We start from the raw sequence: 25916 nt of genomic DNA on the forward strand, positions 1-25916 counted from the left end.
AATAAATAATAATAATGTATACGAGTATTATTATATTAATAATCACTGATTATTATAATAATAATCACTGATTATTAATCAGCAACAATTGTAGTTAGATTGAAATATAAATTTTGAACTGAGAATGTTTTAATAATATATCCAAATGCGGTAGCGTATGTATTTGTACTTTTGTCTAGCAATAAGAAATAAAATAATGGAACATAATGTCCATTTTTAAAAATATGAACTGTAAACAATTGATAGAAATATTTCGGGCAATTATAAAATGTACCATCTACAAATATTTTGTCACTAGAGCATAGCAATTTTAAATTATAATTTGTAGATTAGAATAAAATATTATTTACTGTGTCAGTATTTAGTAGAAAATCTGCTGGAAAGTTCCATATATATAATTTTTATATTATTAGAATTTTAACTAGGAAATCATATTTTCTATTGTTTGTATATACTATAAATGTATTATGCATACAACATACACGAGTGGCGTATATATAACTTTTTTTACGGGGGAAGGGGATCATTTGCAAACTAATCATTATTTTTATTTTATCATTATTGAAACGCCATTATAGGTATAAATAATTTATTCTAACGCCCTCACACTAAGAACATTATTTTTTTAACATATAAAAAAAAGTCTTGGGGGATCTGACCCCCACATCCTCCCTTGAATACACCACTGACTCACACACACGGATATCCATTATGCATAAACACATACAACCCAATGAAACTTTGATAATTTTTGTGACGGAACGTATTCGGGATTATTATATTATTAACCATAATTTTCTACTTTAGTATTAATTGCACAACTTAGATTATGGATGACTTCTTTAAAAAATGAGCCTAAAATGCCATAAAATTTATTAGAATTTCTAAATAAATGCAATGAAAATTACTTTCCAAATGTCTACAGACTATTAAATATTGTGACAAATTTACCCATTACAAATTAACTTTCTGCAGTAGCAGAACTTAGATTAGCTGTTAAGTGCATTAATTAAGTGCATTAAGTTACGAGCCTAGTAATAACTATTATAACCCAGGCAATTTGGACATTTTCAACTTTATTTATTTATTTTTTTTTTTTGTATCTTATTCGTAATGTATTTATATATTATTCATAATGTTGAGTATTCAATTAAAATAACTATATTTTTTTGTTATTAATGCCTTTTTTTAATTGGTTTATTTAATTGATTCTACATGTGTTATATTTTTATAATAAAATAAATATTCGATGCATGAACAGCTTTTTTTCCTACAAGTGAATAAGTTTAAAATTGCTGAATCCCCCCCCCCTAAAAAAAAGTTCATTGACAATTATTATATAGTAAATATATAATACATATTCAGGCCGGTAAAAGTATAGGTGGCCTGGGCGATTGCTCAGGGCGCCAGCATGGAAGAGACGGTAAACTGAAAATTATTTTTATCTAATTTATCTTTTAATACGCATTAACAACCTACAGAAAGTAAGAATATAACTAGGGTTGTCATAAATTAATAAGGTGAAACTGGGACAAAACAAAAATATTATTGAATAATATACTTTTTATATAGTTTTTGATATATTGAGAGAACCATTAATGGCCAGCAATATAATATTTAAAAATATTTATGTAAAATAAAATATATTATATATTTGCATATAAATTACAAATTATGATTTTATTACGATTAAAAATGTACCTTGAAAAAGTAAAATTCTATAAATATATGAATTATGAATATAACAGTTTTTAAACATAAAATACGCGAATTCCTACAAAAAAATTATAAAGTATGCGAAATTATGCAAAAAAAATTTTGCATTTGGAGTAAACTATAGATAAAATTTTTATCGAATCAGAATTTCGATATGCTCTTTTCAAACATATATATAAATGCTTAAATTTCTGAGCCTTATTAATAACCTTATTATAATATTGTATGATCAGATAATAAAGTTAAAAGTTATAATACTTAATTCATTCTAACATTGATTAAAAATACTAGTATTTTACTTTATTTTACTACTACTCAAACTAAGTGGGTTGGGTGGGGAGTGTAAGGGTTTCGCCAAAATATGGTTTCTCTCAGGGCGCCAATACTTCTAGCGCCGACCCTGTACATAATAGTATAAAAGGTATTACTTTTCTATTATTTTGTTTTTTGTAGTATATCGAAGTATATTCTTACATTTCTATCAACTTCCCTCCAAAATAAAACTTTAAATACATGCCTGTTACAACCTAGATATTTTATTATATATGAGATACATATGGTAGGTGTAAATATTTTACTTTCGTTATGTTGTTTGATAGATTAGGTTTTAAAACAAAAGAATCAAACATCACTATAATGGTTTAATACTGTTCTGCTCATTGTTTTAATTTAAAATAGCTTTATAGAAAAAATGTATTATAATTAATTGTCTAATTGACATAAACAAGCAGTGCCTCGATTAATCCAATGATCTCTTGGCCGATCAATTATGAAATTCATTAACATCACAAAATTAGTTGAATGACCAGTAGTTGAAAGAACACCTCGTCGAGCACTTGTTTTATAAATAGGAGCTTCGTAGTATAATTTTTTTTCAAATCGTGACTAAAAAAAAAAAACAAGCAATATTAATGCTTAAATGTCTTAAGATTTATACTCAAAAATTTAAACAATACTTTAATTCCTGGTTTGAAACAAATAATTGGAACCGTATCAAAAAGAATTTTTGGATAAGACTCGTTTAATACAAGTAAATGTCTGTCCCATCTAGCTCCTTCTAAAAATAAGCCCTAAAAAAAATGTTTAATTTAAGAATGTTACACGCTATTTTTTTAACGTAAAATAAGAGTGATAATTAATGTTTTTAAATGCAATTTATCATTAGCAAATCAATTCATCTATATAAACAAAAATATACTACATAAATATATATAATATAATACAAATCTATGTAGGTATCAAATTATATCATCTAAATTATAGGTTATTTAATTATATTGAATGTTCATAAAATTAATTAAAACATACAAAAATCAAATATTATTTACCTTATACATAATAAATATAATAATTTTTTTTAGTAAGAATATTTTTTTGAGAACATTATTTTAGAGTTTGAATGAAACGAGGAAGCAATATTGTTTTTGTTATGATATTTGTTCTTTTGTACATTTTTTTTAATTTGTCATGTCTAGTTACAATATTTTGACCACAAGGATTTCTCCGACCATTATAATCATTGGATGTTTCTGATATTTTCTATTTGATAATTCTAGTGGGAGTAATTTTATGTAATTCCCAATAATTTTATTAATAATTTAAAAATACTTTCGAAAAGTAAAAAAAAAAAAAAAAACGGCGAAATTTGGAGCACATTGGTTTTTGAAAAAATCGATTTTATTTTTATGTTACAACTTAAAAAAATAATAACCATGAAAACTTGAAATGTCACAGAATTCTAATAGTTTTCTATAAATATCCTACTTATTGCGAGCTATTCATACACATTCGAAAATGTCATGTATTTTTAGCTTTTTTTTATAAATATTCGATACGTTTATTTTATGTTCAAAACAAAAATTGAAAATTGTATATAACAGGGTCGGCCAAACGGTGGATCGCGATCGACCGGTCGATCACGGACGATTTCAGAGTCGATTATGTTAGAATTTATTTTTAGACCACATGCACAAAAATTAATCGTGGTGGTCTTGAACAAATTGCCGATAAGTTTTACCTGTAAAGTTTTTATCTTTTATTCTGGTTTATAAAAAAAATTTCCAAGAAAGTCGATCTTCAAAGGTGAAGTATATTTTCAGTAGATCGTGGCCGAAAAAAGTTTGGTCACCTCTGGTATATATAATATAATGTAATCGTTATTTTGTATATTATTCTTTTTATTTAACCATCTGTTGGAAGCTTGACTTATACTACAGATATTATCCTGTATATGTCAAGTTTCTCTTTAACAATATGTGTTAAATATATAAAAATGTATGTGTATACCTTAACAAAAACGCTGAATTCCTCGATTTCCAATTTTTCCTTTGCGATAAAAATTATGAGAGCATGAAAAAATATGAGCTTTTGTAAATTTGTAACAACTTATAATAATAATAACCATTCAAATATTTGTATAAATTTAAACATACATAATTTTTTCTATTACTTACACAATACTTTTTTTTTATACGAATCAAATACCAATTTCATAATCAAAAGTGATACAATTACTTAACATAATATGCAATAACAACAAATACAAAGTCATATATTAAATCTTAAAACACCAATATATTTTGGCCATCAATCAAATTTTAAATAATAATATCTAAAACTTTGTAAGACTTACCCGACAGTACACTCCCCACTCAGGCATTTTCATTACTTCCATTTCTGATTCAAAATTAGTGACTTCAAACTCAAAGCCAAGTTGGTCTATTGGTATTTTATGTTTACGTGAAAAGTTTTGAAGTACACCCGATAAGAAAGATTGAGTAAAATAAAAACCAGACAGCCAAAAAACTTCTGGTATCCCGTTATCAAGCCAATCTTGTAAGAATTTTAATCTAAAACCCATTAATTAATATTTAACTTTTATTTTATTTGAAAAATAGTTCTAATGTTACCTCTGTAATAAGTCTGTGACATAACCACCCAAAGGTTTTAAGGATGGGTACGATTTATTCATCCAACTAGCTGGAACTCTACCAATAACTAAACTGGTATGTAATTCTTCTAAGTCAGATGACATAACAACAATACCTTTGATAGCTTTTTGGACTTCCACTAAGGATGTTTTTATTATGTCTAGTAGTTTGTTGAAGCGAATCAATTCCTAGATAATAATAAAAATAATAAATAAATAAATAATAAAAATATTTTCAATTAATTTTAAATTATAAATATAAAAAATAATATGTTTAAATAAATCAATATAATACCTGTCGTATAACAGTATTCATTGATTGCTCATATTTCATTGGATATTTTTCAGTAGCTGCTTCTACATCAAATAAATCTGGTATATTTTCAGCGATATTATTAGCTAGCTCTATAATTTTATCATCTACATCTGTATCACAGCTTCCCGTTGCAATTTGGGATTGAGTTAAAATGGTGCTGTTCAATAGCTATAAACAAATTATTTTATAATATTATACTATTTTATGAAATAAAATATAAGGATTATTATAATGAATGTTCAAACCAAATTAGTTTCATAATTATTTTTCGTTATATCAGCATTTTCATGTAAGCCGAATACTTCAGGTTGTGGATTTATAGGCAAAGTCTTAATATAATCTAAACACCCATTATATGTGGTATCTTTTGGTACGTAATATTTTCCACTTTCAGAAAATGTATACCTATTACATTATTAAAGATGAAAATTAAAACAAAGTAATCACGAATTAAATACATTTTAAAATTGTTGCATTTTTGAGTATATTATTTATTATTTAAAGAAGTAAACAAAAAAAAAAAAAAAAATTATAAAAACTCAATAATTATTTATTAAAATTATTAAATAGCAGTCATGTAACATTAGCATAGTAATTCGTAAAAAAAATTTACTAAAGTACCTAATTCTTGGGAGGGAGTCATCTTGAAAGACGAGTTCAATATAACTTTGAAGCTAATGAAAACATGTAAAGCCGCAGGTATAGACGACATATCAATGGAACTAATCCAACATTTGAGTACAGAATTACAAGATGAGCTATTTAAATTAATGAATGTATGTATACACTACGAGAGAGATCCCCAAAGTTTTCAAGGAGAGCATTATAATACCTATACCTAAAAAAGCAACGACTGATAAATGTAATGAATTCATAACGATAAGTTTAATGACATATGCAGTCAAAATCCTAATAAAAATAATATACACTCGAATCGAGAACAGTAGAAAAAGAGTTAAGCGATGATCAGTTCGGATTTAGAAGGAACAAAGGTACTAGAGAGGTAATCTTAAGCTTAAGAGTATTAATAGAAAAACCAATAGAATTTAATAAAGATACATTTATAGCGTTTAGAGATTTGGAAAAGGCTTTTAATAAGATACCGGGGAAAGAACTATTCCATAATTTAGAAGGAATTGGAGCTAAAATATATAATTTACACAAAGACCAATCAGCTACAATAAAAGTAACGGACAAAAAGAGACAGCGATAATTTGAAAGGGTGTAAAACAAGGTTGTCCACTTTTGCCAATTTTATTGAATATCTATATTGAACAGCTTATTAAAGAAATAAGAGAAACACGGCCCAGAAATAATATAGGCATAAGTGGGTGGTAAAATAATATCCTTCATAAGATTCACTGTCGATATTGTCATACTTTGTATATTATGTATTGTAATATACTAACAAATAATGAGCAAGATTTGGAAAAAATCACTGGAAAAAATTACGAGATGCTTCCAAAAATATAATTTGATAATCAACTAGCGAAAAACTAAAATTATGATGTACCAAAAAGAAAACCAAATTCTTAGAATAAATATCCAAACAGGGAACAAACTGCTTGAACAAATAGAATATTATAATACCTAGGCAGTATAATCAACCAAGAAGGAAGATACATCATAGAAATAAAATCCAGAATCGCACAGACAAAGTAAGCATTTATGAAAAAGAAAAAATGTTATGCTCCAATAACATGAGTATATAGATGAGTAAAACGTTTCATAAAAGTATATGTATGGAGTGTGGCACTCTATGATTTTAAAACATGGATATTAAATAAAGCAGAATAACGAACACTCGAAAGCTTCGAAGTGTGATGTTGGAGAAGCATCCTGAGAGTGAGTTGGATAAAACACCGTACAAATGAAAACATACTCAGTGAAATAGATGAACGAAGAGCAATACTCAAAGCCATCAGAACAAGACGATGGAACATGATGGGACATATACTAAAACACGAAAATAAACTAACCCATAGAATAATAGAAGGGACAATTGAAGGTAAAAAGGACTGAGGACGTCCGAGAACTTCATTTATCAAATAAATGATCTCCGAGGCTGGACTAACGAACTGAAAAGGCTAGCTGAAAATAGAGAAGAATGAAGAGCGAATATACAATTGCAAAACCAACCTTAAGGGTTGAATACCAAAAAGTAGAAGACCTAATTCTTATATATTTAAATTTTTTTAAATTTTATTAATATGTCAATTCATTTTCTTGTTTATTTTTAGTTTAATTTGATGTGAGATTTAACTATACTCTTAGGTATAAAATACCGATTTTAGAAGGTTAAAAAACTACCCAAGGTTCCTTAATTATATAATAAGAAGTTATAAAACAATGTAAATATATTACTGACACATATTGAATATTCTCAAATATTCTATGTTAGTATTTACTTACAAATCATGATCAATAACATCTGAGTTGAAAAATATTGAAAGTAGAGATGATAATAAACGTCTATCTTTATCGTCAGTTACTCGACCACCATAATTGCACTCTCCAATTAAATACAGTAACGCTGCATATGGTATTTCATCGTAATCATTTAAAAACATCTAATGGTAATTTTATTCAATTATTACAAATAAAGTATAATTTATCAAAGTAAAATGGGTGTATTAATACTTGTAACTGCATAACACTAATGTTTAAATCAGAGTCATTAAATTCATATGGAATATTCCAACCAAGTGAACCAAATTTTCGTCGTTCTTGAATTATCCCATGGAAAAAGCATAATGAAAATATTAATGTTCTCAATTCTGAACTCTTCTTACATTCAAGGTAAAATTCTGGATTGTTAATAGGATTTGTTGTATATGAGCGAAATAGGTTTGCTGCAAGACCTTTTGGAGCTTCATTAATCATTTTAATTCCTATAGTGTTGGATTCAGAAAAAATTAAATAAACTATATAACTCATATTAATATTCAGATTACCATTCTGTAGTATAGAAACAGGAAAACTGTCGGATGGATAACTAGTTAACCAAAGACGAAATGATTTATGAGTACGATTTAGTTCAATGTCTTCATCACATATGCGATCAAGTTCTTTCATCCAACTAACAGCCAAATGACAGTTTTGTAACACGACCCATTGACCAGTCACTATACCTGTTTTTATCATGCTAGCTGCTATTGGACCCTACAGTAAATTTAAATTATTATAAAACGATTAAAACAAAAAAAATTTTATTTTATTCTTAGAATATTTATTCATTAATTAAATTATAAATATATATTTAAATTACTTGTCCTTGACCAAGTGATATAGTTATTAAATCATTCGGACTAGCTTGTTTGTCTTCAGAAAATTTAATTAAACTTGACATTGGATCCGTCCCTGGAGATAATATAAATATTAATGGTGTACAACAATTCGAGTCTTTATATGAATCCATCAAGTCAAATGATGGAGGTTCTATGTATTTTTGACCCAAACTATTTATAATATATTGCTGAAATTATTTAAAAAATTCAAAATAAATCATAAATTCATTAAATGTAATTGTAACATGTAACATATTGATATATATATACCTGAACAGCTGGCACTACTTTATCAGAACGAATACATTTTATTATTATAAGTTTTTCAAGACCATCAATATTTTTAAATGGTTCTGGAATAGGTAAATCTTGTGGATTATTCGAGTCATACCAGAATTTCCATGCATCAATTGAATCAATAATCGATTTATAAAATTGGTTTAATCTATAATTCATACTCAATTAAATAAATTTATATAACTATTATAAATATAAAAGAACACAATTTACTTATGTATTAGTTTCAGTATTTGTACTCGCTATATATCAAATTTAATTAAAATAATTACATAAATATATTATATTTTTGCATTATTTATGATGTTAAGTGAATATATATTAGATTTATTTTTAATTTATAAAACAAATAACTATTAAATTATTAACACAGTAGGGAAAAAATTGAACATTCTATAGCTAGTTTTATTAAAAACATTTTTAAGTATACAGAATCATGTTTGTAAAAGTTTAGAAAATAATATAGTAGGTAGGTATAACATGTATATTGAACATATATTCTGATTATAATAATTAATAACCTTTAAGATTAAAATGTATTTATTTAAATGTATAACGAACTCTTCACTCCAGAAAAGGAAAAAATCTAGATTTAAATTATTATGTTTTTTACTTTGGTAATTCAGATGCTTTAACAGCTTCATTCCATGATTTATCAGTTAACCATTTGGGAGCAGGATTTCGATGTAGATTATTTAATCCGACTCCTCCAGTAAGGAAAAATGTAAATAATTTGTCATCCAATTCTCCCTGTGATAAATATAAGAATACACGTTAAAAATTAAAACACAAAGTATAACTAACAAATATAATACCTTTGACCGAGAAATTCCTGTGGTTAATATGAAAGAAAAAATCAATTTGTCTTTTTCAAACAAAGATCTACAAATGTTTCGATAGGTACTATACGTAAAATAATCATTCAAAATATTTATTCTTTCGTTAATGTCATCTGATTTTTCACTTTGTATTATTGACTAAAAAAAAAAAGCTTTATTAATATGATAATGATAAAATGTTTATACTACGTAGGTACTAAACGATTATAAAATATAATACTCAGATGAAATATACCCAGAAATATATTAAGGTGTATAATATACATTGTATATACATATAAACATGAAATAAAATCATAATCAAACCAATATATAGTTGAATATTAAATAAATATGTGTATATTAATAAATAAAAAACAATTTATGTATGTATCTAATTTCCTTTTATAATGTATATACTAAATATGCACTGAATGTCTATACATATATTATATATTTTAATGTATATACAATGAATTCTTATTTTAACACTTACCTGATGAAATAAGTTTAAAAACCAAGATAATGAATATTGATACATTGGATCAATATTACTTAAATTAGTGATACAGAAAAATAAAACTGAAGAATGTTTGGATACAGGAATATAAACATCACGAGCTACATCAATTTCTTTTTCAGTTATGACAGCAGTTTCTTGCTTTAATTCGATTTCGGCTGATAAAGACTAAAATCATATATAGTTTGAATTATGAATAATGAATTATATTTTTTATAACTATAAGTTAGGTAATTTAAATACTTTTGATGAAGACAAAATTTTTATTGCTGATTCATCCTCTAAAATATTTCCCTCGGAAGATGAAAGAACATGCAATATTTTGTCTTCGATTTCTTTAAGTAATTTATTGTTTTCAGCACTATCAATTATTAACTTATTTTTCTTTTCCTCCAACTGGGGTCGCTCTTTAGCAACAACAATCCCAAGCAATTGATCTTGTAATCCTTGTTGCGTGATCATAAAGTTTAGTAAAGTTACCTAGATTGTATTAAAAACAAATAATTATAACAATACAACTTATTTTTTACTTTCCGTAATGTTCAAAGACAAACGCAAAATACATTTAAAAAAAAAAAAAATATTTTTTAATAACTAAAATAAATATCAGTGTAGAGAAATTATTTTTAATTACTAATATTCTATAAATTATTATATTCACAAACTAAACATTTTACTAAGATAATTAAAATATAACTAATTGTAATTTAAAAATATAGATTTAAAATTTTCCCTTACTTCATATAAAAATAAAAATCTTACTTTAACAGCAATATCAGGTAAATAATGAGGATTTCTAAGTCGTGTAGTAATATAAAGTCTAAATGAATGGTTGTACTCCAATAAATTATCACCAAATTTTAAATAGTCAATTCCTCCTTGTTTGTAAATACTTTTTAAAAGTACTTGATCTATTAAAAAAAAAAAAAAGGAAAATAACTAAAACTATGAATATAAATTTAGATTTCATTAACTAAATTTAACTTTAATTAATTTAAAATTAATTGTATTTGATGTTATATTAATACCAAGTATAGGATCAATTTCTTCTAGTACATTTTCCAAAAGAACTGGTAAACCATGTTCAATTGCTAATTGTAAAGTAGTTATATAATTTGAATTTGACAGTTTAATTACAGACATTTGATTTTGAAGTTCCACATTTTTTATCCATTTATTTGCTTGACCTTGAGGGTCAATCATAAGAGGCCATCTTGTAGCACTGTATAAAATGATTCCATTCTCCATTGAAAAATTATCAGCTGGAAGTCCATTAATATTCCATGCCCGAATTAATACTTGTTCTCCTAATGTACGAATTAACGAAAATTGTTTTGAACATGGAATATTCATTTCTAAACTTTTCTGGTTCCATTTTTCAATAAGTTCCTGAAAATTACTTTTCATTAATATTTTAATGAATATATGAATAAATTATATATATATATAAATAGAATACTAACATTTCTAAAATCAACTGTAAATGCCCCAAGATAAGCAACAACACCTGAAGATAATAATACATCACCAATTGCATTATCAAGAGTTGATTGTAATTCTTTAGCGGTTTGATTCCATCTATATTTTTCTCCACCAAGACCACTAATTAATTGTTCTGCTCGAGTCAATTTTTGAGAACACATATCAATATTATCTTCTAATTCTTTTTTCTCTTTTGTCTTTTCAGCCAGTTCATCTCTCAATGTTTGAAGTTTACTCAATACACTAGAAAGTTCTGCTCTTTTCTCGTTAAGTTTTTCCATTTGTATTGCATAATCACTTTCCGCTTGATGAAGCTTTTCTTTTTTAGGTCCCACAATTTTTATCACTTTATCATAAACATCTAATGCTCGTACCCATTTACAAAGACCTTCACATGCATTAGAAACCGATTTGATACTTGCTGGATTAAAGTTTGGATCACTAATGTATCTGTAAAATATTGAACATGTATTTATTTATACACAAAGTAATTTATTACATTTTTTATAATTACTTTTCTCGTATATGTTTCATGATTGCTGGATCTATATTATCTTTATCATAGGTTTTTAAGCTTTCTAAAAATTTAGTATCTGAAATAAGTTTCTGTGAAGGTCCCCAAAAATCTTCAATCATTCGACCACTGCCACTTGGATCTGGTTTACGTTCAGATTTAATGCCTTTCATTACACAAACTGCTTCTAATACCAACTTCACTCCATATGGTGGGTTTTTTCATTGACTTAACTACAGTAATATCAGCAGGCTTTAGAGTATTTAAAGCTGAAACTGCTGCTTCAAGAGCTGGAATAGCTTCAGCTAAATCACTTTCACAATCATCTTTAATAGCTTGAGATGCAGCAGCAGCTTCATTAGCAAGAGCTTCGTCAGCTCCAACTATCTAACAAAATGTTGTAATTATTAATTTAATAATAATTAATTATAGATTATTTAATTTGAAAAAGTACTTCTTTTTTAGCTTCAACTTTAACTGTATCTTGCTCAATCTTAACCATAAGAGCTTCAGTTGCTAAGGACGTTTCAACTAATTTTGGCCTTAGAGCAGTTAATTGATCTTGCATAACAGAAACTTGACCAGCAGCAAAGTCTAATTTTTTTAAGCCTGTTTCATATCTGTTTCGTAAAGTAGTAATGTCATCTACTTTTTTCTTATGTAAATTTTTAAATATTTTGATTAACTCTAAGTATGAAGTCGGAGTAACATAATTATATCTCTTTAATGTTTTATAAAACCTAAAATAATAGAATAAAAGACATATTTCTCATTAATCTAATCAGGTAATAGGTAATAACTAATTGTTATTAAAAAAAGTATATTAGTTATTCTCTCATAAAGATTTTGCAACATTTGACAAATAACATATATTTTTAAATTTCATAAGCTTTATTTATCTTTAGATCGATTAGTTAAGCCTAAACTAACCACCTGGCGTTAAACGAACATGTAAAGTAGTTAGTATATTTATATAATATTTTTAGAGTTAGACGAGTGTGGTTTTTTTGTGTTGAGTCGAGTTCAAAATTTGAGTACTCAAAAAAATGCCGAATATTTGAGGAAAAATTCCGAATACTTGACAATTTGTAATGTTAAGAACTCAAATTTTTTCGATTACTTGATAAATGTCAAATACTTGGAAAAAAAGTCAAGTAGTTGAAAAATTTCGAGTACCTACTGAAGAAAAAAATGTGATTATCATTTTGTATAAAATCTCGTTATCATGATTACAAAATATCAAAATAATAACAATCTATTGATGTTAATTTAAATCATTAACCCAAGGCTTATGGATTATAGTCAATTATATTATTAAACTTAAATTGTATACAATTATTAACCATATTTTTTTTTTCAATTCCTTAAATTTCTTGGAGGGTTTTAATGTGTGTTACATTATTTAATATGTTTTGATAAAATATGAGATTGATTAACAATTAAAATTAATTATTACATGATCTTGTGTATCTAATATTTAATATTAATAATGCTTTATCATAATTTTGACTTTCAACACCTTTTTGTTTAAGCCACCCTCCTCCCCCCCAAATGTCCACCTATGGTGAGTACTCATCCAAATTTAAATATTATTAACAAAAATAAAAAAATAAAATTAATAACTAACAATAAAGAATGAAAGAAAAGAACGTATGTATAATAGTTACCTAATAGAAGCATCTCTAGCTGTTGTATGAAATTCTTTACAAATTGTTACACATGATATTGCAATATCGTGAGGAATTGACATATCATGTAAATAATACTCTGCAACTTTTTCAAGAGCATCTTCAGGCCAAACAGTAAACCTATTTTATTAACAAACAATATGTTTCTAATAAAACATTGAATTTCATAAATATAATTTTGCTTTACTAGAAATATGCATTATATAACTATTTTAAACATATACATTTATATAAGCTAACGGTTTAAATAAATTTTATACCAATCTATTGTACAACAATTAATCAACGAAGGAAACATTCTTAAGCGATTTCTAAATGCATCTCCAATCGGTGACATGGCTAAAGTAAGATGAAGTTTTTCTTTAACTCTTTCTATAAAGAAATTATATAAAGCAAGAGGTGTTGTATCGATTTTTTTTCCCTGTAATCCAAAATTATAAGGATGTTAAATAAGATTTGTATGCTATTTTTTACTATTCATTATTACATATTCTTCCTTAATTCATATTCATAATAATACTAATTAGTAACAAACTATAGGTACACAATGTTTTATTATTTTCAGAATAAATTATATAACAAACATTTTTATAAAAATTAACTTTTAAAAATATATAACATACCTGACTCTGAGCAATATTAGAAACTTTATCTAAAATATCAATTCGTTCTTCAGACTGGTACAGATTTGGTATATCTCCAATGTTTAGTAACATACTTATATCTTCTACAAAACTTTCATTTGTGATTTGATTATCAGACAAAAAAAATGTAATAGGTTTTCCTTCACATCCAGCATATTTTAATACTTTTTTCATATCTTCATTCCACTCATTTCTACCATAATTCCTTCCTATTGCCACCTAACAAAATTGTACATATAATATACATATGATTTATTATATTTATTACATTATAATATTAATAAAATGTAGGTACTTGGAATATTTTAAAATCTGCTATAAAGGTTGCCAGTTTTGTAGCTGATTGTCTTCCACTACCACCTATTCCGACTAATAACAAATGACCATTGTCTTGTTGCAAGACTCTACTTATACGAGATACATGTTCAATGGCAAATTTGAACATCACCATCGATAATGGATTTTTAGAAATAGTATTATATTCATTTAAATAATATTCCATGCGTTGGATTAGTTGCTTTTCATTATGAATTTCATCATATATTTTTGTATCACTATCTGGATCCATATAATTACCATAAAATAAATTTCGTAAATGATTGAAATTTAAAAAACTTTCTTCAACTGGCATTAGATCACTAAGATAAAGGTCCATTGGCTGTCTTAAACAGTTATACGATGCAATTTTCATTATATCAAATAATTTAACTCGATCATCATCATTGACTAATCGATCTCCAAACACACGCCATGTTTCATGGGTCCAGAGCCGGAACATTTTTTCAAGTGTTTTACATCGAGATGAGGGTAACAAAATTATGCCTTTTATAACTCTGGTAAAATCACGAAGATTGAAAGTATAATGAGATTTTGCTGGGGTTGGTAAAAATGTCGAGACTGCTTCTTTGTATACAAACAATATGGCATCTACAAGACTCTAAATTAAATTTTAATAAAAAATATGTATACAAATGTTTTTAAAAATGTATGAGAATATACTTTTCCTTGCAATGATATAGTCTCAGGAAATCCTTTATTAACATGCCACTCCACAATTTTATTGAATATTTTGGACATAGTTTCTTGACTGAAAGAATCTATACCTATAGTATTCATATGTCTTGTAAAACGTGTAGTAACATTATTTGAACCACCCCCCAGGAGGTTGAAGTACACCAATAAATAACTGAAGATGAAACAACAAGTTATAAAAATGAATATATTAACTATTGCAATGAATAATAATAAATAATAGAGCTAACCATATCAAGCATATCTATTCTTGACATTGTTTGTAGATCATACCAATGATTATGATTAATCCATTGTCTTAATAATTCTATTGGTGGCTGAGCACCATATTTTTCAGGTAGTGGCATGCTTAAATCATCTATGAATAACATACATTTTTTACCAACTGATGGTCCAAATACTCCTCTTCTTCGTCTGTAAGACAATAATTCGTAAGATTCATGTCTGATCAATTATTTAAATCATTATACTTGTCTAATTTCGAAATTATTATATCTTGTACTGTATTAGCTGCTGTTAGAGCTGAGAAGTTAAGAACATTGGCTAAAAATTTTTCCTTTGGTAAGTGTAATAAGTAATCGAGCACTAAAACTGATTTTCCAGTACCAGTAGGCCCAACAAATAATAAAGGAATTCCATTTTTTAATAACATGTGAAGAAAATACTGCTGTTTTGCAGTTTCATCTGTTCCAATAATTAGGTCATTTATCTATGTAGGTAATGAATCAAGTTATATTTACCCAGTTAGTTTTTATTTTTCGAATAAGAAATGATAACTAAATTACTTTTGTATGTAGCAAAATAATAAATAAAGTTTTATATATAGTATTTACTTTAGAGTCTGGAGGAATTCTTTTCAAATCTAATTTTTCAGACCATAGAATCCAAGAACCATTATTTTTTTTATCGTATACATAGTCGTAAACTGTACCAACATCTGGAAAGAGTTTGTTTTTTGACAATTTGAAAGTAACTGGTTTTTGATATTGGTCAATATTTCCAAGAATAAGTTTCCGGATAAAAGTGTCAAATTTATTTCGATCATTGCCCTTAATTGTAGAACCAAGACTCCAAATTAAGCAAAAAATTGTTATACATCCTAGCCAAATAGATCCAATTCCACCTCCGGTTTCTTCTTCAATCAAACATTTAATTAGCCTAATAAAAGACTACAAAAAACATTCTATGCTGTTGATAATTATAATTAAAATAATTTAACCAAAATATTATTACTTACATTAAACATATGATTTTCAGACGTAATTAAAAACAAACTACAATGTTTGTATATAAAATCAAATATGGCAGGTACCAACCATTCAATCATTTGATCCATCATAATTTGATTATCTGGCAGAAGTTTCGGCCAAAGAATTTGTTTGTATGAAAACCAAAACGAACGCCAACCGAGCTGTTTTGGTTCTACATAAATCATTCCACAACGAGATACAGTTGCAGGAGAAGCTTGTTCTAAATTAGCAGGTTCAAATACCATGTTCATTTTATTATTCATCTATACAACAGTAAATCAACAAGTATAAATTATAAAATTCAGAATTTAATTATTGGTAATTTATTTAAACCTGAATAATTTCTCCAGACATCAAACATAGTTTTTTATTATCATCCAATACTGTATTCATATTTTCTATCCATATTGCATCAATCGGCCCATCAAATACAATCCATTTTCGTTCTTTAGTTGTACTACACGCAAACTCACGAAATATAATTGGTAAGACTCCTAAAAGTATAATAAATAACAATTCAAAAGTATCAATGTTATATAAATAAAAACTCTTATTTACCATCGTGCCATTCATGTGAGACTCCGTCAAATGATCCATATAGTTGACTAAGAGTAATGGATTTTGGATTGATAATTTTATATATAGTTTTAAATTCTTTCATAGTAGCTTTGCGGTCCAGTTGTAAGTCTCCTAACGATTCTGCCAAAACCTAAAGAATTCAGTTAACATTTTTATAAGAATAAAAATTGCAATTAAAGTAAGATCAGCACGAAGAACAAAACTAAATTAGCATTTAAATAATTAGTAGAGTAATGAAAAAACCAATATTTTTCAACCTCTTCGCATAATTATTAAATGCAAAGTAATATTGATTTGCTCTTTGCTATATTTTATTTGAAAATTTTTAATTTGTCGTATGATTGAGTAATATTATATTTATGATTCATTAAGTACATACAAAAAGTACCTTAAAAAATTGTCTTTATCTTTACAATATTTTTATGACTGATTAACCCCGACTCAATCAACTGACATTATTCTTGTTACATGTGTCAATAACAATGCTATTCTTATCAAAATTTGAGATTCTAATTAAATTAATGAATTACTCCAAAATCAGACGAAAAACTTTTCACACAGACCTTATTATAAGAGATTTAGTAGAATTAAATTAAATTATCATTTATTAAATAAATAAATGGGTGATTTCCTCATGATATTATACATGCTATTATAATAATTTTATTATGCAATCAAATTTACTCATTGTAGTCATTATCATAGGCGGAAATCAGGAGGGGGGGCTAAGCCCCAGCCCCCAAAGAAATGTGAAGTACAGGTTTTGGCCCCCCTTAACCCTAAAAATTGTAAAGTGACTAAAAATACAAAAATTATTATAATTGTAAAATGCATTTTTAATAACTGAATTAAAAAAAAAAATATTCTGTGATAAAAATTAAATCAAATTCGTAAGATTTTACAAACTTACTGTCATGACTTGGAATTATCGTTATTAATGTAATAATAATAATAATAATAATAATATGTAATAATACCCGTATTGGTTGTTTAATTTAATTAATTAATAATTTTTGTTTAAAATACCTACTCCAAAAATGTTTAAGATAAGGCACCTAATTGTTTTTTTAGTAAAATTGTTGAGTATGTCAAATTGTCAAACTTTGTAAATTACCTTGTTCAAATAAATAATTTCGTACAGGGGTACCTATAGGTGTAATGAGCAAATAATGCTTAGCCCCCCCCCCTCCCCACTAATTTCACCAAATTTCGGCTTATGGTCATTATATAGATTCTAAATTATATTTTAATAAATATACCTAATTTTCAAAATACATACTATAAAATTGTTGTTAATATTTTTCTTAGTTAAATCTTGTTAGTTTAAAAAAAATTATTGTAATTACAAATCCCTTAATACCTGATATGCACACGTTTTTCCAGACAATGGTTCACCAACTACCATAAGTCCATGTCTAACTAATATCATCTCATATATTTGTATTATTTTTTCAATAAACCACTCGGTGGATTGTAAATTTCTTTTCACTAGATTTGCTTTTATTTTATTAATAAGCTCTTCTCTATCCGGTATCAATAGTTCGACACCAGGAAACAAATCTCCATAAATACCAATAAAAAGTGATACATCCTAATAGAAAAAGTCAAAATGTATAATTTTAAAAGTATTATCTGATTAATTTGTTAACAAAACACACCTCTGATGTAAATTTAGGCATGTTGACATCATAAATAGCTCTTAATACAATTTGAGATTCATTCTTATCAGGATATTTCATTTTTAAGTTTTCTATAGATGTTAAAACAGATTTTACTGCTCTCATTCCATAATCATAATGTGATTGAGATGATAATTGTTCTGAACATAATTTATATGTATCAACAATTTTTTCAGCCAAACTATAATATAAATTTATTTAAAGGTAATTTGCTCAATGTATTATTGTTATAATACATACTTATTAATGTATAAAAATGAACTTACCTCCTAGCATTACTGAAACCCATAGAATATAGTGATATCTCACCAATCATAGCGTAATCTGGAACCATCATAGCAACTGTACGGAACAATACTTTCAAGTTATCAGGTAGTTCTTGTCGTCCAGCATATCTTAATAATCATATCATTTTTTTCAATTAAGCAAATAAAATACTAAAATTTATTAAATTCATTCTTACCCAGGATTCATTGTTATAAAAACTGAACAAGTAGGGTTTAATGTCAACTCTATACCTTCAAAAATAAATTTTTCTTTTTTAGCTTTTATTGCCATCTGTATAGTATTCACTTGCTGAGCAATAACTGATAATACCTCAAGTTCAATTCTATTAAACTCATCAAAACATGCCCATGCTCCAGATTGAGCCAATCCCTAATAATAAAAAGTACATACAAATCATTTTATAATTATTAAGTATTTAACAAATTAAGAATTTCCAAAATATTATCAATAAATACAATACATTTGAAATTATTAATGAACAATAATTGTGATTATAAGTACATATAATTACATATTTATTGAAATAATTACTGTCATAGTTAATTAAAGAGTACATACATTTAATAAAATATCCCTAGTATCTTAGGAACATTTTTAATAAATAGTTATAACTGTATTCTAAGAAATACTTAAAATATGCACCAAATAAAATATACTAAATGTAAAATCAAATATTTAAATTAAACTAATAAAATACTAGTGTTTTATTATATTTTATTTTAATTAATATTAATACCATGACTCTTGTGTGAATTTGACAGCAACGATAAAAGTAACAAAAAAAAAATGTTAATTTACCATTAGAGATTTGAAGGTAAATTATATTTTACTAACCATAAAAAATTTTCCCATAGCTTTAAAGTCAAGTCCTTCAGAACAATTAAACACAACACATTGTTTAGCTACTGCTTTAGCTAAATCTTTAGTGGTTTCAGTTTTTCCCGTACCAGCTGGGCCTTCTGGAGCACCACCAAGATTTAATTTTAATGCGCCCATAAGCGTTCTATTTAATAAAAAAAATATCATCACAGGTTTTCACATTTTAAATTAAATAAATACTCACCTATAACAACGATCAGTTAATGGAGTAATCACTAATCTTGGTGTATTACCCAAGTATTCATTACCATAGTCCAGAGTAGTAGTTATCATTGACACAGTAGTTTTTGAATCTTTATTATAGTATCGGAGCTGACTAATCCAATTAAAGTCTTGATGATTGTTTACTTTTAGACTATTAAGGTTTTTAACTACATCACGAGCTTAACACATATTCAATACAATATTATTCAATATTATTATTAATATATTATTATTAAATTGTTAAATAAATTACCATGAACATCTATAACTATTAAAGCACATACTGTTGCCCTTTCACCTTTGCTCAACGTGCCACGCACCAAATTTACTAAATCTTGAATTTGTTTATTACTTTTATTTAAATATTTCTAAAAATGCAATTCATTTAATTTTTATTTTGTTCTGAGAATAAAAGAAATATTTTCATACTAATAGTGAATTTTGTACAATAGCAGTTTCTACTTCAGAAGTCCAATTGATACTTGCAGCACATAAAACTACCATTCCTGGCCATTTAAGTACCCATACAACACGCTGAGAGTTACTGTATTCTTTTGCCGCATTATTGATGATTTCACTTATTGATTGCATCATTAAAATTTCAACTTGAATTAACCATTTTTCAACTAAGCCCTACAAATAAAAAAAAACCATAATTTATCTTTGTGTTTCAATATCATAAATATATCAAAGAAATCGTTTAAGTTTTTACTTTAGCATCGGCAGGATAAATTATTCCATTTAGGGCTACTACTTCACCATCTGCCGATATCATTCCCACAATCTCTATGCTTTTTGTAAAATTTAATTTGGAAATACCTTCAAATAATTTTTTAAGATGTGGTTGTACTCGTAGAGGGTCTTTAGTTTCAGATAAAATTTCAAGAAGTTCATCATTTGATAAAAAGAAAAATCTGTAATTTTTACAATATTTAAAAAATATCTAATACTATTAGATAACACCATATAAAATACCGTGGAAAAAATAAACGTTTTTTTTCCAAATATTCGTTTAAGCCTTTTTGTATTTGCTCAAACATAATACTACAATTTTTGAGAAGTTGTAACATATTTGGATAATTAGTAGCTTCCAGAACTTTTGGATTATTAACAGTATGAATCATAATTTGACGCCAAATAGAATCTACAGCTCTAAAATTTCTTGCTTCTTCCGGCATTTGACGATTTATGTCTTCAGAACTAAATATTGGGCCTAAATACATCCAAATCCCTTGCACCTATAAACATATATTTTCATATATTTCAAATAATATTTATTTAAAAATATTGAAATCCACTATTACAAATTAAATACTTATTTCAGTTAACTTAATACTTAATATCAAATCTATACCAATCATAAAATAGGTTTATAATAGTATAAATATATTAAAATATTATTATAATTTATATCAAAATATTATTATTATTAATAATCATTTGTTTATAGAGATGTGCAATAATAATTATAATTAAAATAATAACAATACTGTATAATAAGTAGGTATTAATTAAATTAAACTTTTCGTATTAAATTAATGTTCAGTATTACTTACAGAAATCCATAAATCTAAAATTTCTTGCATCAAAATTAATTTTTTTTCCCATGCATCCATTTCTGTTTCAAACGGTTTTATATACACTGACCCATGCATTGTCTGGGCCTTGAGTATATGATCATCTAACATAACCTGAATGTCATCCAACGATGTTAATATACTAACACCACTATCCCGATATGGACTACATTTAAACTCAATAGTTAACCATTCTTCTTTCATTTTTCGAAGATTATGCTCAAGAGAATATTCTTTAGATGCTATCACGCTAATTTCTTCAAGTTTTTCAATGTAATTCAGTAAACCAATGTCAATCATTTCAGAAAGTGTTGATGAATCATTCGGATGTAAATCTACACCAACATTTTTACTGATCTAAAATTAATATTTTTTATATTTAATTATTTTATATTTTGATTCAATTATATAAATTAAAAATTAAATTGTAAATTTATCATTTAGATTACCTCTGCCCAATGTCTGTCGTGAATACCCGGATTGCAAATTGTCTCCAGTACAGGTAAATACTTTTTAAAGTTATCTACTCTACCACGAATAATTTCTGCCACTCTTTTTGAACCAGGATAATCCTGAAGAGTTCTGGCTAATTTATAAAGATTTTTTCCACATATCATCAACTATTTCTTTTATTTCTATTGCATTCAAATCATAAAAAGGCCCTGAAATATATTTAAATACATTTCATGTTAATTTATGTTTACTAACACAGAATCTATATTTACCATTGAACCATACTTCATAGTAGTTATGAAAATCACGAACAATGTGCCACAATCGGTCAAATGGCTCACTAGCTGCAACCATTGAATGAAGTTGAGTGTATGGTGTTACCTCGATATCCAAAAGCTTTTCCGTATGATTTATGCTCTAAGTTATATTTTATAATTATTAAATATTAAAACATATATTTGAATTTTAATACATAGGCGTATTAGATAGTTTAACACAGCAGTTGATTTAATTTAGATTTAATTAATAAAAAGTTAATTTAATTAAATAAAATAATTTAAAAGTAATTTAACCCAATATATTATACCTAATACAATATATAATACCTTTGCAACAGCAATATCTTCTTTGAGAAAATTTGTAAGACGTTCAACTTCTTCAGTTGCAGCTATAATTTCATTGCTTGTTAGAATTGGAGGATCTTTTCTTTTTAAGTTTTCTAACAACTTCAAATGATTTTTAAGGCTATAAAATTCAAGAATTTAATCATAATTATTCAGTATAATTAAAAAACTTTCTATGTACTCAAATTCAAATTCGGTTTTTTTTAGATTTCAATTGGCCTTCTACAACTCCTTTCTTTTGAATAACTCTACTTGTAGCTAAATCTAAATAGTGTTCAATAACTTGGGGCCATCGAAATGCTTGAGATGAGGAATTTATATCCTCATCTAAAAATTATTAATTTGTTAAATAAAAAAATGTTTAATATAATAAAACAATAAATTGAAGTTTAAAATTTACCTTTAAATTCTGTGTATTCAAAAAGAAACATAATATAATCTCCAACAGTTCTCAATAAAGCCTTCATTTCTGATAGCGTAGAGTACCGACATTCATCCACATATTTACTTAATTCTACTAAATCTTCAGTCGTATCAGGCATTTCTGAAGACTTAGCAATCATCAGTTTATATGCATTATTTATTCTGAAAACAAGTTTTATAATATTTTAACTATGATATTATATTACTATTTTTATTTAAAAAAATGTTAAATACCTAGAAATATTTGTTTGAGTTAAACTCATATAATAGTTTAAAATTTTGTTCTTCAAGTTTTTGACTATGTTTTTTAGATTTAAATTAACTTCAGTTACATCTAACATCATTAAATTCAATTCTACCTGAGCTCTTAGATTGAGGATATCATCATTTATAGCTATGTACTTGAGGACCCATTCATTAAACTCCTGACAAGTAAACAAGATATATTTAATAATTTATTTTAAATATAATGTTTTAATAATTTAATTCTAGAATACATACGCTTAATAATGGAAATGGTTGGATTTCAAAAAAATGTATTTAAGGCTTCAGTTTCTGTGCCATTTAATAAATAGGAATATATTTCATAATAAGTTATGAATGTTTCTGGCCCTGGAAAATTGTTTTCCAAAATGTTACCAATTTCTACCAACATATTTTGTACCTCTTCTTCAGATTCATGCACATTTTTTAACACCATATTAGAATCCCCTTTGTATTCTATAACATTTGAAATAATTTAAATGAAATTAGAACCTATATCTTCCTTTACATTGATTTTATAATTATGTAATATTATTGTTTTGTATTACCACAGATTATTTTAAATTTATAATATTACCTTTTACTAATAATTGTTCTATTCTAGGAATATCTTCAACTGCTTTAATTATTTTTCGCGGAATTGACAACAAAAGTATTAAGCAGTCTTCGCGAGTTGGTTCAAAAGAGATTTCAGTTGAATTAGGATTAGGTACAGCTTTTAGAATAAAAAATGGTAAATTTATGAACATGTTATTCTTATACTCGGCATCTATTTTATTTCCATTCTAAAATTATATGACATACCTATACATTTTAATTTTTTTTAAATAATTATTTTTTACCTTATATTCAAGTATTTTATTCATATAATGTTTCAGAGACTTGAATACAGCTTGTCTCAATTGTCTGGACATGGTAGCTGCAACACAATCGAAAAATTTTTGAATTTGATGATCTGATGGATTCAAATCATGTGTTGGTAATATGTCTCGAAAATTTTCATTTATTTCTAAAAATAAATCAGCGCACTCAACAATCCATCTAAAGATATATAATTTATTAAATTTGATACACATCTGATTTCCTCTAGTAGTATTATTAATAAAACTAAAAAATCATACTCATCAACTAGTTTGCATCGAAATTGTTCACACGATTTTTCCAAAAATTCTTGTAAATATTTTGGTTTTATAGGTATACCAACTCTTTTTAAATTTTTTATTGGAAATATATAACCTTTAGAATACCTTTTAAAACAGACAAATTAAATATGTAAAAGCAAAATTACAAGACAAAAATTTCTCTATCTGCTTACTTTTTCCATACTTTATCCAACTTTAATATAGATTCTCTAAAAATATATAAATTATGGATTAGCCGTTCTTTATTAATAATAGTCATGTGATGCCAAGGCACAGGGCCTCTAATTAACATTGAAGAATAATCAGGTCTATAGTAATTTGTAATTCCGATTCTCTTTAATTCATCTGGATCCATCATTATGTAATCTAAAAGTATTTTTCGACTAGCAAAATCGTAATTTTTTTCGTATTTCATTTTCCAATTTTATCATTACAGAGTTATATCTGGTTAAAATTATTCAATATATATTAATTACAATTTGTCAAGCATACATGTAAATGTACATGTAGACTTAGGTATATCATATGTTAGGTTAAATTAATAAATTAATAAACTTAATTAAGCATTATTATAATAATAATTATTTAATGTTGTTTGTTATTTTATAGTTGAATATTATTATCTCTCAAATGTCTTTAATAAATGTAGCTATTATAAATCTACAGTAAATATAGGTAGAAGGTGCTTACTTTTTTAACAAAATTGGCTTAATACGAGTTTTTTTTTATATTTTCCAAAACATTTTCTGGAAACGGATTAAATAAATCATTAGCTATTCCCTGAAATATACAATACAATTTAGTTTAGATGTTAAGTGAGAAATTAAATAACTATACAATAAATATATTTTGTTCTGAACAAATTTTAAGTAAATTAATAGATTAATTTAATCGATTTTGATGATTATTATTTTAAAGTACTTTCTTTTATCTTTATTATCAGAAGCTAATTTAATTTTTTTTAATTTTTATTAATAGCTTCTAGTATAAAACTATGATAGCTCAACGATTAAAAATATTAATGTAAATATTTTATATTTTAAAGTTAGTTTCCAAAATAAAAGAGATTACATTTTTATAGCAGTTTCAGATTTAGTATTCAGTATGGAATGGGGATTAAAATAAATATTGAGAATTTTTAGAGAATTTGGCGTTTAGCCCGAAGAGCAGGGCAATCAAATGAAATATGTGGAAGGTCACAGATACATTCATTTAAATTAAGTGTGTAGGAAGGAGAGTCATTTAGGCCGAGTTTAAATAAGTAACTAGGAAATAGATTGAGATAAATTGGAAAATGTATGGTCTATGTATT

At 26.0% G+C, this 25916-nt stretch overlaps 3 protein-coding genes across 3 annotated transcripts; all 3 read right to left on the reverse strand.

Annotated features, from left to right (window-relative positions):
* Nucleotides 1-2350: 2350 nt before the first annotated feature.
* On the reverse strand, nt 2351-22890 carry LOC112690335 (dynein heavy chain 3, axonemal-like). The gene is given in 49 exon segments (XM_025564332.1): nt 2351-2601; nt 2673-2786; nt 4003-4041; nt 4349-4565; nt 4626-4834; nt 4941-5129; nt 5207-5366; nt 7374-7531; nt 7602-7852; nt 7916-8123; nt 8230-8436; nt 8519-8693; nt 9159-9295; nt 9361-9522; nt 9860-10051; nt 10127-10363; nt 10646-10794; nt 10912-11272; nt 11347-11815; nt 11880-12100; nt 12102-12266; nt 12334-12619; nt 13547-13687; nt 13828-13988; nt 14191-14430; nt 14507-15148; nt 15211-15369; nt 15371-15397; nt 15474-15657; nt 15714-15952; nt 16077-16412; nt 16481-16756; nt 16827-16987; nt 17052-17202; nt 18433-18663; nt 18731-18932; nt 19018-19146; nt 19215-19408; nt 19874-20042; nt 20103-20301; nt 20376-20490; nt 20552-20755; nt 20835-21036; nt 21098-21360; nt 21679-22056; nt 22149-22304; nt 22306-22361; nt 22425-22569; nt 22758-22890. Coding segments are annotated over 48 exon segments (9786 nt in total). The 5' UTR covers nt 22507-22569; nt 22758-22890; the 3' UTR covers nt 2351-2418.
* Nucleotides 22815-23617, reverse strand: LOC112690337. The gene is made up of 4 exons (XM_025564333.1): nt 23433-23617; nt 23176-23360; nt 22957-23102; nt 22815-22896 (listed from the first exon to the last, which is right to left on the reverse strand). The coding sequence occupies exons 1-3, from the start codon at nt 23540-23542 to the stop codon at nt 22963-22965; spliced, it is 435 nt and encodes a 144-aa protein (XP_025420118.1). The 5' UTR covers nt 23543-23617; the 3' UTR covers nt 22815-22896; nt 22957-22962.
* Nucleotides 23535-25322, reverse strand: LOC112690297 (dynein heavy chain 3, axonemal-like). Its single transcript, XM_025564276.1, has 7 exons — nt 25295-25322; nt 24778-25048; nt 24584-24709; nt 24305-24503; nt 24040-24247; nt 23700-23918; nt 23535-23623 (listed from the first exon to the last, which is right to left on the reverse strand). The coding sequence occupies exons 2-6, from the start codon at nt 25017-25019 to the stop codon at nt 23725-23727; spliced, it is 969 nt and encodes a 322-aa protein (XP_025420061.1). The 5' UTR covers nt 25020-25048; nt 25295-25322; the 3' UTR covers nt 23535-23623; nt 23700-23724.
* Between the last annotated feature and the right edge of the window lie 594 nt (nt 25323-25916).

Source organism: Sipha flava, unplaced genomic scaffold, assembly GCF_003268045.1.
Source record: "Sipha flava isolate LNK unplaced genomic scaffold, YSA_version1 49_pilon_pilon, whole genome shotgun sequence".
In the NCBI taxonomy this organism is placed as follows: Eukaryota; Metazoa; Arthropoda; class Insecta; order Hemiptera; family Aphididae; genus Sipha; species Sipha flava.